The following is a 20569-nucleotide window of genomic DNA, read 5'->3' as shown; positions in this document are numbered from 1 at the left end:
TTTAGAGGACAAATAATATTTGAGCCCAATAACATTTGCCTATATGTGGATAAAAGCCTTTCCTACTCCTCAAATGTTTTTTTAAAAAGACATTTACTCAAAAATACAAAAAGAACTAAAATTAAGGTACCATAAATCATTCAGCTATTTTACTAAATTATAACTTAAAGAGATTATAGCACTTACCCATTATAAGATGTCTTATGAGAGGAGAAAGCTGAGGGACTTAGGAATGGGGGTGGCAGAGCTTGAATCGAGAATTCAAAAATATTTTCTAACTTTTAAAAGACACACACACACACACACACACACACACACACACCATGTCTTCAATAACCTCAAGGAGGTGGCTCTAAGTCAATAGGCTTGCTGTGTCCTCCTAAAGGTCTTTGTGAATCTCTTTAGGCTTTAGGTTGTATACCTTTGTTTTCCCAGGACATTGTTTCTCTGAACCTAAAGATCAGACAGGAAAGCCAGAGAGGTTACTTTCCTGGGGCTGCTATGAAAACACTTTTTGGGGAAGAAATTGATCCATTCAATGATATGAGACTACCAAAGAGAGTCTTCAATCCATCCATTCATTTGTTCACTCAACCAACATTTACTGAATATCTTCTCAGCTGCAAGGCAACTGACCTAATGATACTTAAGACTTGATCCTGCTTTTCAGAAGGTAGAAGACTAGTTGGAAGATAAGCCATAGGTTGAAAAATAAAATCCCCTTCTGTTCTGCATCCTAATCATCCTATAGGCCAGTATCTCCCTGCCCCCATATCTGCTCATCTTCTCTGTAATCTTCTCAGACGGTTATGGGACAAAAGATTACTTATTCTTCCTGTCTCCCTGTAGGCCTTTTTTGACCTTCCTCCCAATTATCTTTAACGAAATAGTTTCATAAAATAAGTCCTCTGAAAGTAGTTTAAATAATGAGCTTATGAAAATTTGTTAATTCGGCATTATATTTATCCTCATGAAATCTTGCCTTTTTCTTCACCTGTAAACTCTTTTTAATTTTTCTTTAATCCCTGTACTCCTTTCACCTCTATCCTTGACATCAGTATATTACTGTTTTCTAGAGAATCAATTCTTATTCAACTGGACATTTTAAATGGATAATGACAGCAATGCCACAACAATAGCTTTGAAAAGATATAAAGCATTATATTGCCTTTTGCCTTGACCTCCACTAAGTTTTAGCCTAGGCTTTCCAGCACAAATATCTTCCTCCTTCTCTTTCTCCTTTTTACTTCCAACTTCCATTTTATGGCTGTTCTCTTGTCCTCATTTAGATGGTCCTTTTGCCTGGGTGTCTTACATAATAAATCATCTTGGGCCCTTTTTGGAAGTAGGTGTAGAACAAATAAAACATTGCTTCACTGCTGCACTTCTCTAGTCAGAAAGAAGGTAATGATAATTGTGCCTTTGTGTTTGCTACTCTTTATGTTCATTTAAAAGTTTAACCACCTATTCATTCGTTAAATGAAGATGAGTATTTATTGGGCACACACTACCTTCCAACACCATGCTAAATGATGCACATTCACAGTACTGAGAGATGAATCTGTACCAAGTGTTCCATGGGACAGAGATGTTGGAAGGTTGTACCTAGTTCAGTGCTCTAAGTTGCTACATCCTCTTTAAGGGAGATGAGATCCAAAGGCTTAGAGATGGGAGAAATGGGGATCGGCATGACATCTGTTTATGCATGGATGTCCTAGGAGTAGGGAGAAAACCTTAAAGCTTCTAGGAAGAAGTCACAACTGAGAAGGAAAGAAGCTTGTATTGTCAAAATAGAAAATTGTCCAGCAGGCCCTTTCTATACCAAACACTTTCTATGAAATCCAGGAGGTCCTTCAACAAACAAAGGTGACCATATAACCTTATTTTTCACAGTGGCTTTATATTCCACCTATCTATACCTGAACAAAAATTACTACCATAGCAAAACAAAAAACAATCATCAAACTAAACTGGGTTATGTCCCACCTCAGTCATGAATTAGAAGTGTGACCCCCATCTCTAAGATGAAGATAATACCATAGAGCTATGGTGGCAATTAAATGTGCAAATATATTTTTTAAACTCAGCATGCTAAGTGCCCGGTATATGGTACTCACTCAAGAAATCTAACGTTATTAAAAAAAAATACAATTACTAGACAATATATAATGAAGAAATAATCCTTTAAAAATGCTTACAGTGAACATCTAGATGAGTCTGTTAATTCTGCTGTGAAAGAAATTTGTGGCATCAAGGTAATTGGATTTCTTTCAATATCTATTTCTTCAAATTCTGAAGCTAAATATGAGAAACTCTAGAAACAGAAAAATAAATATATAATTTATAATGTAAGTTCATTGCTTAGGACAATTATTCTTAAAATTAAACTTTATTTCCTATATTTGTCATTTTCTTGGGTAACTGTTACAAATACCAAGATTTCCTATTCTAACAAACAAATATTATAACTAGTTAAGATGAGTTGAATGTTATTTTGCAATATAAATACCTCCTGTTTCTCCCCAGTCTTAAATGCTTTTCCTTCAGTTTTCTTCTGAGTCTCATACATTTTTGACAGTTCTTCTTGTTTTTGTTCATCACATTTATTCATTTTCATCCTTATTAATAATAAATAGAATTATTTAAAGCAGGAATAATGGATTTGAGAGTTGTTAGAGATCTTGCCAACACACACACACACACACACACACACACCACAATTTCTTACATAAAATAATTTTACATCCCAAGGAAATTATCAGTATGATACACACACATATATATGTATATACATAAAACTTCATAAACTTGTTCTTAGTTTTCACAGATTTCTCCCTACTTAGTGTCTTCAGCCTTTTCTAAGGACATCAAGAAACCTCTCTGGTGAGAATGAGTAACGAAGGGGGATGGAAGATATAAATTTAAGGGCACATGCCATGTTTCCTCTCATTTTGCTTCCTCTCATATTTTAAAAAAAATTTTTGGCCGTGCCACATGGCATGCTGGATCTTAGTTCCCCAACCAGAGATTGAACCCGTGTCCCCTGTAGTAGAAGCGTGGAGTCTTAACCCCTGGACTGCCAGGGAAGTCCCTCTCATATTTTTTAAGTTGTGAGAACATGAGCATGTGTAAGGGCAGGGCACTATAGGAATATTAAGTGGTAAATCTCAGTTATACTCCTTGGGGTTTATGCATAAACAGTAAGCAGTTCATGACATTACTACTACCACTACCACAACTACCACCACCACCACCACCACTAACAACAATGACAACTACTACTACTACTATCACTACTACAACTAGTACCACCACCACCACTACCACTAACAATGACAACTACTACTACTACTATCACTACTACAACTGGTACCAACAACTACTACTACCACTACTACAACTAGTACCACCACCACCACCACCAATAACAACTACTACTACTACCACCACTACTACTACTACCACCACTACTACTACTAGTAGTAGCAGCAGCTAACTTTTACATTGTACTTACTAAGCACATGCCAGGCAATATTCTAAGTACTTTACACATATTAACTCATTTAATTCTCACAGCAACCCTACGAAGTAGGTATTATTATTATTCCTCTTCTATTAGTAGTCCAGCAAACCCCAGTTCTCTGGAACCCTTTCAGAAAATAATTGGTCTGGGAGTTGACTTTTTAGTCTTTTCAGTTCAAAGTTCAGTTTTTTATTTTTAATCTTTTAAAAAGGAGATTCTTTGATAAGTATTATATGCTCTGTTGGGAATAGAAAATGGTGCAATTGCTTTGGAAAACAGTCTGGCAGTTCCTCAAAATGTTAAGCACTGAGTTACCATATGACCCAGCAATTCCATTCCTAGGTATATACCCAAGAAAAATAAAAACTGTATCTACACACGTGAGGAGTGACTGCTAATAGGAAGATAGTTCTACGGGGGGGTGCCTAAAATGTTATAAAATGTTAATTGTGGTGATGCTTGCACAATGCTGTGAACATACTAAAAACCATTGAACTGTACACTTTAAATGGATGAACTGTATGGTATGTGAATTATATCTCATTATCATTGTAAAATATCATATGCTTTTTGCCTTCTGCAGTAAAATATAGGGAACCTAGTGTAGATACTACCTATATGGGCTAGAGACCAGACTACCTGTGTTGAAGCCCAGACCCATTACTGACACTATGGAATTTGGGCCAGTTACTTAAGTACTCTATGCCTTACTTTTCTCATCTGAAAATTGGGTTGTTATGAGAATTAAATGCACTAATTCATGTAAAGTGCTCAGTCCAATGCTTGGAGTATAACAAACACTCAACAAATATTATTATTGTTTTCCTCTGATTCAGGGTAATCAGTATGAAAGTCAATTAACCTATTGTTTAATCCAATGGCTCTCAAACTTTGTCACATATTAAGATCACCTGGGGATATTTTTAAAGTTCCTGATGCCCAGACCATACTTCATACCAACTAAATCATAATAGTGGTTTTTAGATCTCTCCCAGGTGATTCCAGTGTAGAGTAACTTAGGCAATGTACAGTATTTAGACAATAGGTGTTTTAACAGGCAGTCTCTTTTTGAGGAGATCACTGAGACAGTGATCTTGGTTCCATAGCTTCCTCCTTTCTATTCAGTAGCTCTGGGAAATGACGTGGATTTTCCTGCTTGAATAGACTGCTCTTTCTATATCTTTTAAAAGCCCCTTTGGCAGTTATCTGGATCCCTTCCAGGTAAGTAGGAGCCTAACAGAGAACACAGGTGAAGACAATATACAGGAATCTGGGTTCACCGTGCTACTTACCAGTGCTGTGGTTTGGGTTCAGTAGCCAAAATACAACAAGGTCTGTGGCTACTTACCCAGGCAGTTTCTCTAAGTTTAATGTAGTGTTGGTAACGTTTGACAAGGAAAATTTATTGCCTGAATGAGAAGACAGGACTATATCCTCAACTTCCTGCTATTTTATTCTGCCACCATCACTTCATCAAACCTGCTCTAATTTCTCAATCAGTAACCTCCATGTGAGGAAATCCAATGAAAATTTTTAGTCCTAGACTTAACTGATACTTCAGAAGCATTAAACACTATTAACCCTCCCTCCTATTTAAAATACTCCCCTTTCTTTGCCTCTGTGGCAAAACACTCTAACTGGTGTTTCTCTGTCCCTCCTCTGGTTTCTCCTCCTCTATCAAGCCATTCAAGGCAGTTTCTCAAGATTTAGCTCTCGGCCCTCTTTTCCTCTCATTCTCTACCCTCTTCCTAAGCAGATTCATGCACACGCATGGTTTCAATTACTATTACTCTGCCACAAAATTCAGCATTTTTCTTTCTAGTACAAACCATACATCCAGCTGCCCATTCAGTTGCTTTATTTAGGGATGTCTCAAAAGCTTATCAAATTTGATATGCCCAAAACCAAATATATGAAGAAAAGATAACCTGAGCTTAGTGTCTAGGTCCCAGGTCTTCCTGTCATAAGTACTGTCTTTCACATAGGCCTGGCTACAAGCTTATTCAATTAGTGTTCACAAGGTGAAGGCCTGTGGTGAGGTTGCTGGTGATATACCTAGCCTGGAAACAGAGTTCCCAGGAGCATCTTCAAACATCAGCTTTTATAGTTGATCAGAATGATACTTTGCTCTTTGTAGTGAGGTGGATGGACCTAGAGTCTGTCATACAGAGTGAAGTAAGTCAGAAAGAGAAAAACAAATACCGTACGCTAACACATATATATGGACTCCAAAAAAAGATGGTTCTCAAGAGCCTAGGGGCAGGACAGGAATAAAGACACAGATGTAGAGAATGGACTTGAGGACATGGGGAGGGGAAAGGGTAAGCTGGGATGAAGTGAGAGAGTAACACTGACATATATACACTACCAAATGTAAAATACATAGCTAGTGGGAAGCAGCCACATAGCACAGGGAGATCAGCTCGGTGCTTTGTGACCACCTAGAGGGGTGGCATAAGGAGGGTGGGAGGGAGACGCAAGAGGGAGGGGATATGGGGATATATGTATGCATATAGCTGATTCACTTTGCTATACAGCAGAAACTAACACAACATTGTAAAGCAATTATACTCCAATAAAGATGTTAAAAAAAAAAAAAAGAATGATACTTTGCTCAAGTGAAATGCCCCATTTTAGGGTAGCTGGGGATAGCTAGTCCTGTGCAGCCAAACTCATCACTGACACTGTGGAGTTTAGTTCAGAAGTCTACAGGAGCAATCTGGAGAGGCAAACCCAAGACAAAGTCCACTGGGAAAGTTGAATGGTAAATGTCAGAAGGAACAAATGCAAAGGGCCTCAAGTGGGATTGGAGTTTAGTAGAATAAGAGTAGGTGGCGAGCAGGAATATTGGTCCAGAGCTACTGTTCTGAACAAGCTTATTGCATCTGTGACTCTCCTTTTCTGAAGAGGGGTTCATAATGCACGAGTGTTATTAGACCGGTTTAAAAGATGAGAGGCAAGTCAGCAAGTTTACATGAATTCAGGAGCCTAAGATAAACAAAGTCCATGCTGGGTTAGGTTTAGAAACTGTCAGAAGCACTCTTGTTAAAAACTACTACAGCAGGAAAAAAAATCAACAAAGCTAAACATCTTTCTTAATTGCCTGAAATTATACTAATCTTTTATAATTTTGAAAAACAAAAGACCCAGGACAACGGCTTGTGGGAGAGAACCAGTTATTTCACTGTGGGTTCACAAACAGCTTAAGAAGTGATTAACAAGCAAAGTTTTTAATTTGTAACTATCTCCTCCACTAGATATGTTTTTGTGACTTACATGTTCCATCTAGAAGTATGATTGCTGGGTCTATGTTTAACTTTATCAAAAAGTGCCAAACTGTTTCCAAAGTAGCTGCGCCATTCTGCATTTCCACCAGCCAGCAGTGAGAGTTCCTGTTGCTTTGCCAGCATTTGTTATTGCCTTTTTCTTTTCCTTCTTCTCTCTATTCTTTTCTTTTTTTTTGGATTTTAGCCATTCTGATAGGTGTGTAGTGTATCCCACTGCAGTTTTAGTTTACATTTCCCTATTGACATAACATAATGTTGAGCATTGTTTCCTGTGTTCGTTTGCCATCCATATACCTTCTTTAATGAAGTGTCTGTTCAAATTTTTTGCCCATTTTTAAACTGAGTTGTCTTATTAAGTTGTAAGTATTGTTTATACATTCAAGATACAAGTTCTTTGTTGACTATGTCAAATAGTTGACTAGCTTCTGGATTTTCTTTTCCAAGTTACTGTGAATTCCCAGTTATTTGTGGGCAGCTCCTCAGGAGATCTATAAGAACAAATAGAGCAGCCACTCACCTCTGAAACTGCAACTTTATCGAGGTGCTTGTAAATCCTTGGCGTTGTCGAAGGAATTTCATCTGTTTCCAAGTCCATAATATACTGTGTAGTAGGGAGAAGTCCTTTTCCTTTTCTAAGTCATAGAGCTGTTTTGTATTACTACAATAATGTTAGATTAAAAATATGTTAGTGGGGTTTCCCTGGTGGTGCAGTGGTTAAGAATCTGCCTGCTAATGCAGGGAACATGGGTTTGAGCCCTGGTCTGGGAAGATCCCATATGTCGCGAAGCAACTAAGCCTGTGAGCAACAACTACTGAGCCTGTGCTCTAGAGCCCATGAGCCACAACTACTGAGCCGGCGTGCTACAACGACTGAAGTCTGCATGCCTAGAGCCCATGCTTTGCAGCAAGAGAAGCCACCGCAATAAGTCTGCACACCAGAATGAAGAGTAGCCCCCGCTCGCCACAACTAGAGAAAGCCCACGTACAGCAACGAAGACCCAATGCAGCCAAAAACAAATAAATAAAATAAATAAATTTAAAAAAATATGTTAGTGGATTAGAACTACAGTACAAGTCATTACAAATGGCCTGGAAGAATGTATTGTACTAACTCTTCTGGACCCCCCACCCTTCTTTTTTTTTTTCCATTTTACCCACATCTTGATGTAGAGAATGAAATTCCATTTAGAGATTCATACCTCTTAAAGATTTTTCACTATTCAAAAGTGCTCTGCTAACATCCATGTATTTCCAGATTTTCTGGACATTCTGTAGTATATTTCTTATACATTTTTTCAGATTGACAATTAGAACCATTGCTTCAAATTTAGAGGTACTTTGCCTGATGGGTAGTGAGCGGATTATTTGGATGCTGAAGTAATATACTATTACTGGTTTCCTGACTTTGCAAACACACTATAGTATGGCAAATTATGCTGATTGATTTTCTAATATTAAATCATCCTTGCATTCCTGGAATGACCACAGTTTAGCTATATTATTTGATAAAATTCTGTTTAGCATATTTCATGAATGAAATTGGGTTGCGGTGTTTTTTGTATTGTTGTTAAGTTTTAATTTCAAGGATAAGATAACCTCATAAACTGAAGTCCCGAGTTTATCAATTTTTTATCAAACATCTGGATTTGTTGATTCTATCCTAGCTTTCTTATTAATTTCTGTTCTCTTTATTTCGTTCCTTCTATCCTTTTCCCTAGCTTTCTAAGAAAGATGCTTAGCTCATTAATTTTCAACCTTTCTTTTTCTCTAATATATGTATTTAAATAATCAAAATTTCCTCTGAGAATTATTTTAGCTGTATCTTACAAATTTTGATACATATTAGTTTTTTATCAGTAAATTCAAAACATTTTCCAATGATCAATATGATGTCTTCTCTGGCTAACAAATTATTTAGACCTGTATTTCTTAATTTCCAAACATATGGAGATTTCCTAGCAATATTTTTTGCATTTTTGTGTTGCGTTTCTGCACTAAATGATTTAAATCCTTTGAATATATTGAAACTCTGAGATTTGTTGAGATAACATAAGGTCAATTTTTGTAAATGTTCCATGTGTTCTTGAAGACAGTGGTATTTTGCAGTTGTTAGGTACAATATTCTACAAATATACCAAGTGAAGTCTATTAAGCATGTTGTTCAAATCTTCTATATCCTTAATGAGATTTTTTGGTTTATTTATTCCATCAATTACTGAGAGGAATGTGTTAAAATTGCCCAATACATTTGTGAATTGCTATTTTTCCTTATATTTCTGTCAAATTTTGCTTTATATATTTTGAAGCCATATTATGATATGCATATATGTATATGTCTGTGTGTGTGTGTGTGTGTATATGCACACATGTGAATTAAACCATATATTCTGATGTGGCCCTCTAGCTCTAGTAAAGCTTTTTGCCTTAAAGATCTATTTTATCTTATACTAACTTAGCTATGCCAGCTTTCTTTTGTTAGTGTTTATGTGACATATTTTTTCCATTATTTTGTTCTCTAACTTTCTATATCCCTATGTTCTAGATAAGTCTCTCCTAAATAAAATATAACTGGATTTTTAAAAATCCAATTATTGGGCTTCCCTCATGGCACAGTGGTTAAGAATCTGCCAATGCAGGGGACACAGGTTCAAGCCCTGGTCCAGGAAGATCCCACATGCCACGGAGCAACTAAGCCCGTGCACCACAACTACTGAGCCCGTGCGTCACAACTACTGAGCCCATGTGCCACAACTACAGAAGCCCATGCACATAGAGCCCATGCTCTGCAACAAGAGAAGCCACCACAGTGAGAAGCCCGCACACTGCAACGAAGAGTAGCCCCCGCTCGCCACAACTAGAGAAAGCCCGCGCACAGTGACGAAGACCCAATGCAGCCAAAAATAATAAAAATAAAATAAAATAAAATTCAGACATAACTGCCACAAAGAAAAATTCCAGGAAGAAATCCAATTATTTTAATCCAGTCTAGATAAAAATGGATCACTTAACTCACTTAGATATATTTAGGTTTAACTCCACCATTTTCTTTTATGCTTTCTCCTTGTCTCATCAGTCTCTACAGTCTCTTTTCTCTCTCTGTTTTTTTTTTTTTTTTGCCTTCTTTTGGATTGTTTGAGTATTTTCTTATTATACTATTTTCCTCTTCAATTGATTTGGAAGATATATTTTTTAATTCTCTTTCTTTAGAGGTCATAAGTTAAAATCTAAGTCCTTGATTTATCAAAGTCTAATATTAAGCTTTACCTTTATTCTCCTCCTAGTCAATGCAAATATCTTTAATTACATTTACCCTTCTCCATTCTTTACTCCATTCTAAAAGTTTTGTTTTATTTTATTTTGCGGTATGCGGGTCTCTCACTGTCGTGGCCTCTCCCGTTGTGGAGCACAGGCTCCGGACGCGCAGGCCCAGTGGCCATGGCTCACGGGCCCAGCCGCTCCGCGGCACGTGGGATCCTCCCAGACGGGGGCACGAACCCGTGTCCCCTGCATCGGCAGGCAGACTCCCAACCACTGCACCACCAGGGTAGCCCTAAAAGTTTTATATTTTAACTCTCTATATATTTTTATACCCTGTAAGACATCATTACATCACTACATGATTGTTCATTGAGACTTACGCACATATTTACCACTCTCTTTGTTCCTCAATCCTTCCTTACTTGCTCTGTGTTCCTTATGCCAATGACTGTTCTTTGCCTTAAGTTGTAGTTAATTTTATAAATAACACTAGTTTGTTTTGTAAATACTGAAGGTTTCTGTTCATTCACTCATTCATTCAACTAACATTTATTGAGAGTTCACTATGTGCCAGTACTTGTACAAGGCATATGTCAACTTCCTCAAGTAATATTGTTTGCATTTAACTAGGTTATTCTAGGAAACCAATTATTTAAAACAACTTGCCTCTAGTGGTTAAGAGCTTGTAGAGCCATTTCAGGTCAATGGGCATAGAGTCAGGGAAATTCTTTAACTATCAAATCACTCTCACAGTTGTCATATCTTTGTGCATAGTTTAACTTTCTACCCAAAAAGTACCGCCCAGAGAGCTTTCCTGCTTTTGAAGATTCCTTGACACATAATCGTGTTGTCCTGAAATTACTTTTCCAGTTATTTTATTCTTTCCTAACTTGTCTTCCAAACAATTCTATCAGCCAATGATTCGCAACTTGTAGATCACGTTTTTTTACAGGAGTCCTTAACTCTATATACTATCTGAGTATTGTTTTTAGACTGAATTAATAATATATCTTGCACATATGTGTATGTGGACTAATTCTCAAACATATACAAACACTTGAGATAAATATAATCCAAGTCAATTGAAAAGTATTAATAAGCTCATAGTAGTTTTTAATCAACATGTATTTTTTTAAATAGACTGTAAAACTACAACTACTTTCATGTGACACCTCTATGAAATATTCTTACACAAAAATGAGTTTTTACAAAAGGTTGGAACCATTTCTATAACTGCCTAAAGACTAAGGATCTTCAGCAATCCCACTCCTGGGTATATACCCAGAAAAAATGAAAACTCTAATTCGAAAAGATACATGCACCCCAATGTTCACAGCAGCACTATCTACAATAGCAAAGATATGGAAACAGCCCCCAAGGGCCCATCAACAGATGATTGGCTTAAGAAAAAAAAAATACACACACACACACACACACACACACACACACACACACTGGAATATTACTCAGCCATAAAAAAGAATGGAATAGTGTAATTTGCAGCAACATATGAATATAGAGAATATTTTACTTAGTGAAGTAAGTCAAAAAGAGAAATATGAATGCTATATGACCTCACTTATATGTGGAATCTAAAAAATAATACAAATGAATCTATACATGAAACAGAAATAAACTCCAGACGTAGAAAAGAAACTTATGGTTACCAAAGGGGAGAAGGAAGGAAGGAGGAACAAATTAGAATTATTGGATTAACAGATACAAACTACTATACCTAAAATAGACAAGCAACAAAGATTTACTGTATAGCACAGGGAATTATATTCAGTATCTTGTAATAACCTATAATGGAATATAATCTGAAAAAAATACAACTGAATCACTTTACTGTACACCTGAAACTAACAAAATATTGTAAATCAGCTATACTTCAATTTTAAAAAAAGAGTAAGGATATTGTTATTTTCTTATTTTATATCATCCATAGCATTGTACTATACTCTGTCTAAAGAAATTACTTAATAAATGCTTGATGAATACATGAATGGCCTAAAACCTACCTTATCTGCCAATAATAATCCTGTAAAGATTTTCTGGTCAGCTGGCTTGTTTCCAAATTTTCGTTTGCTAATTTGGTAGCATCCTTCAGTGCTTTAAGCTACAACAAAGAAAAGAGCTTTTTTGGTACATTTCATCCACTTGTTACCACTACGCCAATTCACCTGTAGGTCTAGGTATGAGCAGCAGAAGCACAAGTGTATAACTTTTTGTGTATTACTGCCTTGTCTTCCAAAATATATTTTATATAAGCACCTTGGGGCAGAACTGAGAAGAGCCTCAATATTTGTCTAAGAAACAAACATTATACCTTGAAACTTCTAAGTAATTAGTTTATAATATAAAGAAATGCCAATCAATCAAGATGGCATATTGAGCACAGGAATCTATCTTATCTTCTATCTAAAATCCCATGGTTACAGAAAAGATAACTATCTCTCTTTATCCATATTCACTACCATCATCACAACCATACCTATACATATATTTTATAATTATATCTACACATCTATATCTCACTATAAAAGAATAAGTGTATAACAACATAGGATAACAAGTAAAATAAAATCAGCAAAATATATGGAGGAAAGTATAAAACAGACAGAAATATCCACAGAGAATATCGACAGAGAAATAAAACCAAAGGAAACAAAACCCTAAAACGTGCAGAAATCGTCTATCGCAGTTAGCGACAGTTTGTGGCAACTCCACGACTAGAGTCAACTGATATAAATGTTTACTGGAAGACATAAGAGGAGACCTCAACAAATGTGAAGACATACTACATTCCTAGATGAGGAAACCCAATTTTTTATAAAGGTAAAATTTCTTTCAAAATTAATATAACAATGCAATTACAATAAAAATGGTAATACGATCTTTTTTAAAATTTTTATTGGAGTATAGTTGATTTACAATATTGTATTAGTTTCAGGTGTACAGCAAAGTTAATCAGTTATACATATACATATATCCACTTTTTTTTTTTAGACTCTTTTGGTAATAGGATCTTTATTTTTTAAATTTATTTATTTATTTTTGACTGCTTTGGGTCTTCGTTGCTATGCGTGGGCTTTCTCAGAGGGGGCTACTCTTCATTGAGATGTGTGGGCTTCTCTTGTTGTGGAGCATGGGCTCTAGGCACGCGGGATTCAGTAGTTGTGGCTCACAGGCTCTAGAGCGCAGGCTCAGTAGTTGTGGTGCATGGGCTTAGTTGCTCCGCAGCATGTGGGATCTTCCTGGACCAGGGCTTGAACCCATGTCCTCTGCATTGGCAGGCGGATTCTTAACCACCACACCACCAGGGAAGCCTTGGTAATAGGATCTTTAAAATAGAAGTTGACAAGCTAATTCTTAGGTTCATATGGAAGATCAACTCTATAAGAATATGCAAATACATACTAGGAAAAAACCAATGAGGAGGAACTTGTCCTTACCCATCAAAATTTAATAATTAAACATAGTAATTAAAACAGGGCAGAAACAGACCAATATGTCAGTGGAGTAGATAGTCCTTAAATCTATGTAAATATGTGAAACTGGTTTACAATAAAGGCAGAATTTTAAATCAGTAGAAATAATAGGCTAACCTTTTAGGGGAAAGAAATTGAGTTGAAGCCTGACCTCACAAAACACAGATATAAACTCTAGATAGAATAAAAACCTAGAAATTACATATCACACACACATTATTAGGAGAATATATAGACTTTTTTTTTTTACATCTTTATTGGAGTATAATTGCTTTACAATGCTGTGTTAGTTTCTGCTGTATAACAAAGTGAATCAGCTATACATATACATATATCTCCATATCCCCTCCCTCTTGCATCTCTCTCCCACCCTCTCTATCCCACCCCTCTAGGTGGTCACAAAGCACCGGCTGATCTCCCTGTGCTATGCGGCTGCTTACCACTAGCTATTTTACATTTGGTAGTGTATATATGTCAATGCCACTCTCTCACTTCGTCCCAGCTTACCCTTCCCCCTCCCTGTGTCCTCAAGTCCATTCTCCACATCTGCGTCATTATTCCTGTCCTGCTCCTAGGTTCATCAGAACCTTTTTTTTTTTTAGATTCCATATATATGTGTTAGCACATGGCACTTGTTTTTCCCTTTCTTCACTCTGTATGACAGACTCTAGGTCCATCCACCTCACTGCAAATAGCTCAATTTCATTTCTTTTTATGGCTAATATTCCATTGTATATATGTGCCACATCTTCTTTATCCATTCATCTGTCAGTGTACACTTTGGTTGCTTTCATGTCCTGGCTATTGTAAATAGTGCTGCAATGAACATTGTGGTACATGGCTCTTTTCAAATTATGGTTTTCTCAGGGTATATGCCCAGTAGTGGGACTGCTGGGTCATATGGTCATTCTACTTCTAGTTTTATAAGGAACCTCCATACTGTTCTCCATAGTGGTTCTATCAATTTACATTCCCACCAACAGTGCAAGAGGGTTCCCTTTTCTCCACACCCTCTCTGGCATTTATTGTTTGTAGATTTTTTTGATGATGGCCATTCTGACCATTGTGAGGTGATACCTCATTGTGGTTTTGACTTGCATTTCTCTAATGATTAGTGATGCTGAGCATCCTTAGAAAGGCATCTTTATAATTTTGGTTTGCCAGACACTATTGGTCGCCCTTGAATACTTATTTTTCTTGGTAGGCAGAGCCCCAATTTTGTTCAGTTGCTCAATCTTCTTCCATTTATTTTAGACGTAAACCCTGATGAGTCTAGCCATTTGTAGCAATGTCATTCTTCTCGCTAGTGACTGGTTTAGGCATGATAATGTGATATAATTCTAGGCAATGAGACATGAGGGGAAATCTGCTGTGGTGTAAGGGAAAGGTTGGAGAGGGCTCTCAAAGTGAGACTCTAGGCTGCATATTGTGTGTCTGGCCAGCATGCCTTCAGCTGGAGCAGCCACTCTATTAGTTCCCATGAGAAGAGCTAACCAAGTCAGCTTTCTGAAGATGAAGATTAGAAAGAGAAAAAAGCCAGGGTTGTTGATGATATTGTTGAGCCACCAAATTAACCAACTGTAGAGCTGCCCTAACTTCGGACTTTTGATACAGAAGGCAATACTTTTTCCCTATTGTTTAAAGCAATTGAGAGAGAGTTTTCTGTGAGTTGTAACCAAAGGTATGCTGATTGATACAAATCTAGGAAGCTTAGTAAGTGAACAACAAAACTTAAAATCCCCAAAGAAAAAAACTGACAGATTTGACTTCATAAAATTTTAAATATTTCCAAAAGATAAGAAAAATGAAGTTAAAAAGCAAGAAACAGAATGGGACAAAAATATATAAAACATATTCAAAAGACATGTATCTTGTATGGACTTACATCCAGTGTGTGTGTGCATGTGTGTACATGTGTATATACATATATGTGTATATATAAGAAAACTCTTATAAAGATACACAAAGCTACAGAAAAATGGGCAAATAATATCAACTACTGGTTAGGACTCTGGGAAGTGGGGTCTGTCCTGTACTGTCCGTGGAAATTCAAACTGAAAACCTTTTTTGGAAAGGCAATTCATTATGCTCTAATAAAATTTAAACTTCATGCACTCTTACCCTTGACCAAAAAATTTCACTTCTGTGAATCTAGCCTACATTTCACTTGTGTGAAAGAAGTTTTCACTTGTGTGCTCGAATATATGGGTACAAGGATGTTCATTGCTTTATTATTTGTAATCATAAAAAGATGGAAATGATCTAAGTGTCGTGAATGGGGAGTGATTAAACATATTAAAATACAGGTATATTATGGGTCTATATATAGTGATATGGAATAAGCTCCAAGGTGCAGAATTAATTTTAAAAAATGAAGTTGCCAAATAATACATATGGGAAGATCCAATTTATGTTGAAAACTATCATGGTATATGTATACACACAGATACATGGAAAAGAGAACTTTAAAGCTGTAGTTCAAACCATGAGGTGAAGATTGAAGTAGGTCTTTCACACTTTGAAACTTCTACACTGAATCATTTACAATGAGAATGTACTCCTGTATTACTTGTGTAATTAAAAAAAAAAAACTAGAGGGAAAAATAGCAGAACGCTGCAAAGCTGAGGATCCTTTCTACTCTCTAATACTGTCTGCAGCATTTCTCCTTGTTCTTTAAGTGAGATTCATACTCATATAAAGGGACATATTCCAGTTTCAGAATTCCTTGGATGTCAGTGAGTTTCCCACTACTCTGAACTTGGTTTGAACCCACTGAGAACAAGCAGAGCCATACATTTCACACCAACGGACTAAAAGGATACATACATTATAAATCAGTATTTTGGTAGGACACACTCTGGTAGGACACACCAATGGACACACTCTGTAACACTTGGCCTTTTCTCCTCCTCCCTACTGTTCTTCTCCTCTTTCATTTTAGAAGGACATGTACATGACCTACCAAATTTCTCTTTTTACAATTTACCAGGAAATTGGAGAAAATGTTTATGTGCACATAAGAGAATAAATTGAAGAAAAGTAAAAATTAGCTAAGAAATTACTTTGGGCTCCTAAGAATCAAAATAATAATAATAATAATAAACATGTTACAAATAATGATCCCTAAATGTTATTCTATACAGAGAGCCATGCTACATGAAAAACAAATGTAGAGTTTTTATGTACAGTAATAGATAGTACTCTAGTGGAATATAATTGATATTGCTAGATCAGACTTCAAAAATTATACAGTACTGTTGGAAAACTGTCTATTAAGTAGAAACCTATAAATCAAGTCACTTTTTCAATGACCTACATCTTAATTTCAGAGTTGATTCCTTCATTCATAAAAAAATGGTCATATTAAACTAAAAGTTAGAATATTCAATATTTGTTTTAGGAAATATTCTGACCTTATTAATTCATGGTCTTCATCTAGTTCTCCCACACAATTGCTACGTGAAAATTCAATCAAATGGATTAAGTCCTGTAGTTTTTGCACTTGTATTTTAAAAAGCAGATATATTAAGGTACAATTCATTTTCAGCTTATTGGAGTATCTTGGTGACTCTATTAGGTTTGAATATTTAACTAAATACCTCACTAAATATTTATTTTTAACTGTATTAATTAGCTGAATGAGACCTATCAAAATATCTTTTCAGAGAGAACACTAGTTAACAGAATGCTCATGTATCAAAAACTCAGCACAGAGTCTAGATGAGAGGTGCAAATTCATAAAAATAATCAGTGGGTACTCCTTCGATTTCTCTTCAGATTTTATGTACCCTTTATGACGTCATTAGATGACTACTTGGATTAATCATTCTCAGACTAGCACTCTTCATATTTGATGAGAGATTCAGGTCACTAATATTTTTATCAAAAATACACTCTTACAAGATTGAAAACAGCCATTTGGCTCTTTTAAATAGTAATGATTTCAAATATTCTTCTTGAGTCATAGGACCAAGAATACCATTGATTAGAAAACATTTATAGATGTTAAATATCCTGCAGGATATGTTTGAGGCTGCCTCCCTGGCCAGTTAATTCCTACAGTTTCTTTTCAGGAGAACTGAAATCAACCATTCTTTTATTTGATTAAATATTCAAAGTGCTAAGGGAAAATATTCAGTGATAGCTTGCTCTGTACTAAGAAGTCTCTTTTCTCTTTCAATATTAAAAGTTCAGCTCTGTAAATATAATGAAAACCATTCTCACCTTCTCATAAAGCAGCTGAGGTAAATTCTGTTGCTGCCTGTCCTGAAAACACTCATAAAGTTGGAGCAGCCTAGCACATAATACGTGTTCTTGATTGAAGAGAGGATGATGACTGAATTGCAAACCCACAATGTTGAGATCTAATTGGTACCTTTCCCTTTGACCTTCCATTTTGTTCCTAATAGAGCTTTCTAGATCAGATTTCACTGCCTTTTAAAGAAAAATATTTACAGGATATTAATTTTATTCTATTTCTTTTGAAATTACAAGTAACTTCTTTTAAAAGTAATATGTTAACTGTAAGAAAATTGAGATACAGAAAAAGAAAAAAACAATTATTTGCTCCTTCTTCCTCAAAATTGATTATAGCCCTTGATTTCATAAAATATATTTACACTGCAGAATTTTAATCATCTTGCTATAAATTACTGTCATCTACCTTACTATTGTGTGCTGGTAGAGGTTGAACTTTCAAGTTATAAGCCACCAAATAATTTCCTATGGGAGCACTATGAAAAATGGTGTTTAGAACTGGTGGGTCAATAGTTCGCTATGTGATGTTCTAACTGTCATCTGTGGCCAGAGTTAAATGACAAACCCTTATTAAAACATTGTTCCTAAGTGAACATGTTGGTAATTCCCTGGAAAATTCCCTGGAGGGGCCTGGACTCTCTAAGCAAATGTTACCTTATAAGGAGACCATCTTTCTTTATACATGACACTGTCTCCATTTGTAAACCAGATTGTCCCTAAATTAGTTGAAGTCCATAGGCCTTAGATTTTATTAAAAATGATTCAACAGTGTTTTAGTATACTACTTTGAATTTAAGTACTTATGTTTGAATATTCATGTGATTAGTTTTTAGTGATATAGTTTGAGAAGGTTAGTGGGTTACTTAGCACGTACAGCTTAATTCATGAATGGCTAGCCACTCCTGATATGAGCCATGACTGCAACCACCTAAAAAAAACAGCATGAGCTCTTTCTAGATCAATCTGTAGTAGTAGAACATACCCTCCAGTCTGTGTCATTGCTATTACACCTGTTATTACACTGAAAAAAACTGCTGTCCCACCCCTGATCTGGTGTGGCATATCCAGTGCTTCTCAAGGACTGTAGGTCACCAGGATGATGCCTACATCTCTCCCTCCCTCCTCTCTCCTGAGCTAGGAATCTCCTCCTTTTTCCTCTTTGGGTTGAGGGGAGGCAAGAAAATAGTCATAAAGCTTGTTTTTGTTTTATCTTTATCTTGTAAGTCTCTATTCTCAATGTAAAGGCCAACTCAGAAAGGGAAACCTGAACTTAATTCCACCTATAAAATTTAGTAATAGGTAGTAAATTGGTCATTAACCAGGCAAAACCACCAAGGAAATAAACAGTTTCCATTTTAAACAACCAAATTATAACTGAATAATTTTGGAAATTCAAGTTGCTAAGCTAGAGATGCCTGTCTTATTAAGCAGATTCAGTACTGGATGAATAACCATGTTGCTTACTTGCTTTGGGTTTCTACTGGAATAACACAAACCTCTGCCCTCCGTCCTGTCCTATTCAATACCTACTGATTGTGGTGCTCAGATGCTAGAGAAGGGTAACTGAGATGGCAGAATATCCAACAGTAGTCAAAGGAAGCAAGTTTAGACTGGAAAGCAAAAGCTAAAGGTGGAAGTAGGCTTCAAATATTTGAAGAGCTGTCACGTAAGTGAAGTAGTTTATGAGCTCTTTATGGCCAAAGTCAAAAGAGCAATAGTGATCCAGGAGGCAGATTTTAATTCACACAGAAAACAATAAACAATTGGAACTGCCTAATACTGGAATGAGTTCTCTTGGGAGATAGCAAGCTCCATGACACTGGTTAAAAGCAGCAGTTTACTGAAGGAATTATGTGAACTTCTAGAACTAGGTAAGTGTGTTAGACCATAAGAACAAAGATCTAGGCAACAATGAACCAAAAACCAGATGAAAGTACAAAAACATCCATGCTGTTACATGGCATAACAAATTAAAAAAACAGATTTTCAGAGACCCAGATATTGGAGTTTGATCAGATATGGACTTTAAAGTAGCTATTATTAATGTGTTTTAAAAAGAGTAAAAGATAAAATACATGAAAAGATGAGAAGATGAAAACATGGAGCATTTCACAAGAAAACTGGAATATATTCAGAAGAATCAAATGTCAAATGAACACTTTAAAGCTAAAAATATACTGAAAATATCTGAAATTAAGAATTCATTAGATGGGTGATTCTGGAAATATAGTGGCCATATAGTTTTAGATCTGGGCATACTTCATTTCCTTGTACCTTGCTTTATTGTACTTCTCAGATGTCATGTTTTTTTTTACAAATTCTTTAATTTGTAAAAATTGATTCATGGCAATCCTTTGTTGAGCAAGTCTGTCAGCACCATTTGTCCAACAGCATTTGCTCAATTCCCGTCTCTGTGTCATATTTTGGTACTTCTTGCAATATTTCAAACTTTCTCATTATTATATTTGTAATGGTGACCTGTGGTCTGTGATCTTTGATGCTACTACTGCAAAAAGGTTATGACTCCCTGAAAGCTCAGATGACAGCATTTTTTAGCAATAAAGTGTTTTTTAATTCAGGTATGTACATTGGGGTTTTTTTAGACATAATGCTATTGAATACTTAATAAACTACAGGGTAGCATAAACGTAACTTTATGCTACTGGTGGCGCAGTGGTTAAGAATCCGCCTACCAATTCAGGGGACAAGGGTTCAAGCCCGGGAAGATCCCAAATGCCGCAGAGCAACTAAG

General features: G+C 36.1%; 1 protein-coding gene across 1 annotated transcript in view; it reads right to left on the bottom strand.

Annotated features, from left to right (window-relative positions):
- Nucleotides 1–20569, bottom strand: part of CC2D2B (coiled-coil and C2 domain containing 2B) — a gene marked incomplete at both ends in the record, with an annotated part of 109044 nt that overhangs the window by 75282 nt on the left and 13193 nt on the right. The window contains 5 exons of the mRNA XM_079699156.1: nt 2199–2314; nt 2510–2618; nt 7328–7468; nt 12090–12187; nt 17785–17994. Coding sequence (XP_079555282.1) covers nt 2199–2314; nt 2510–2618; nt 7328–7468; nt 12090–12187; nt 17785–17994 — 674 coding nt within the window. The remainder of the gene's footprint in view (nt 1–2198; nt 2315–2509; nt 2619–7327; nt 7469–12089; nt 12188–17784; nt 17995–20569) is intronic.

This window comes from Hyperoodon ampullatus, assembly GCF_949752795.1.
Source record: "Hyperoodon ampullatus genome assembly, chromosome: 1".
In the NCBI taxonomy this organism is placed as follows: domain Eukaryota; kingdom Metazoa; phylum Chordata; class Mammalia; order Artiodactyla; family Ziphiidae; genus Hyperoodon; species Hyperoodon ampullatus.
Note: the sequence above shows the minus strand (reverse complement) of the source record. Positions and strands in the feature narration are given on the sequence as shown.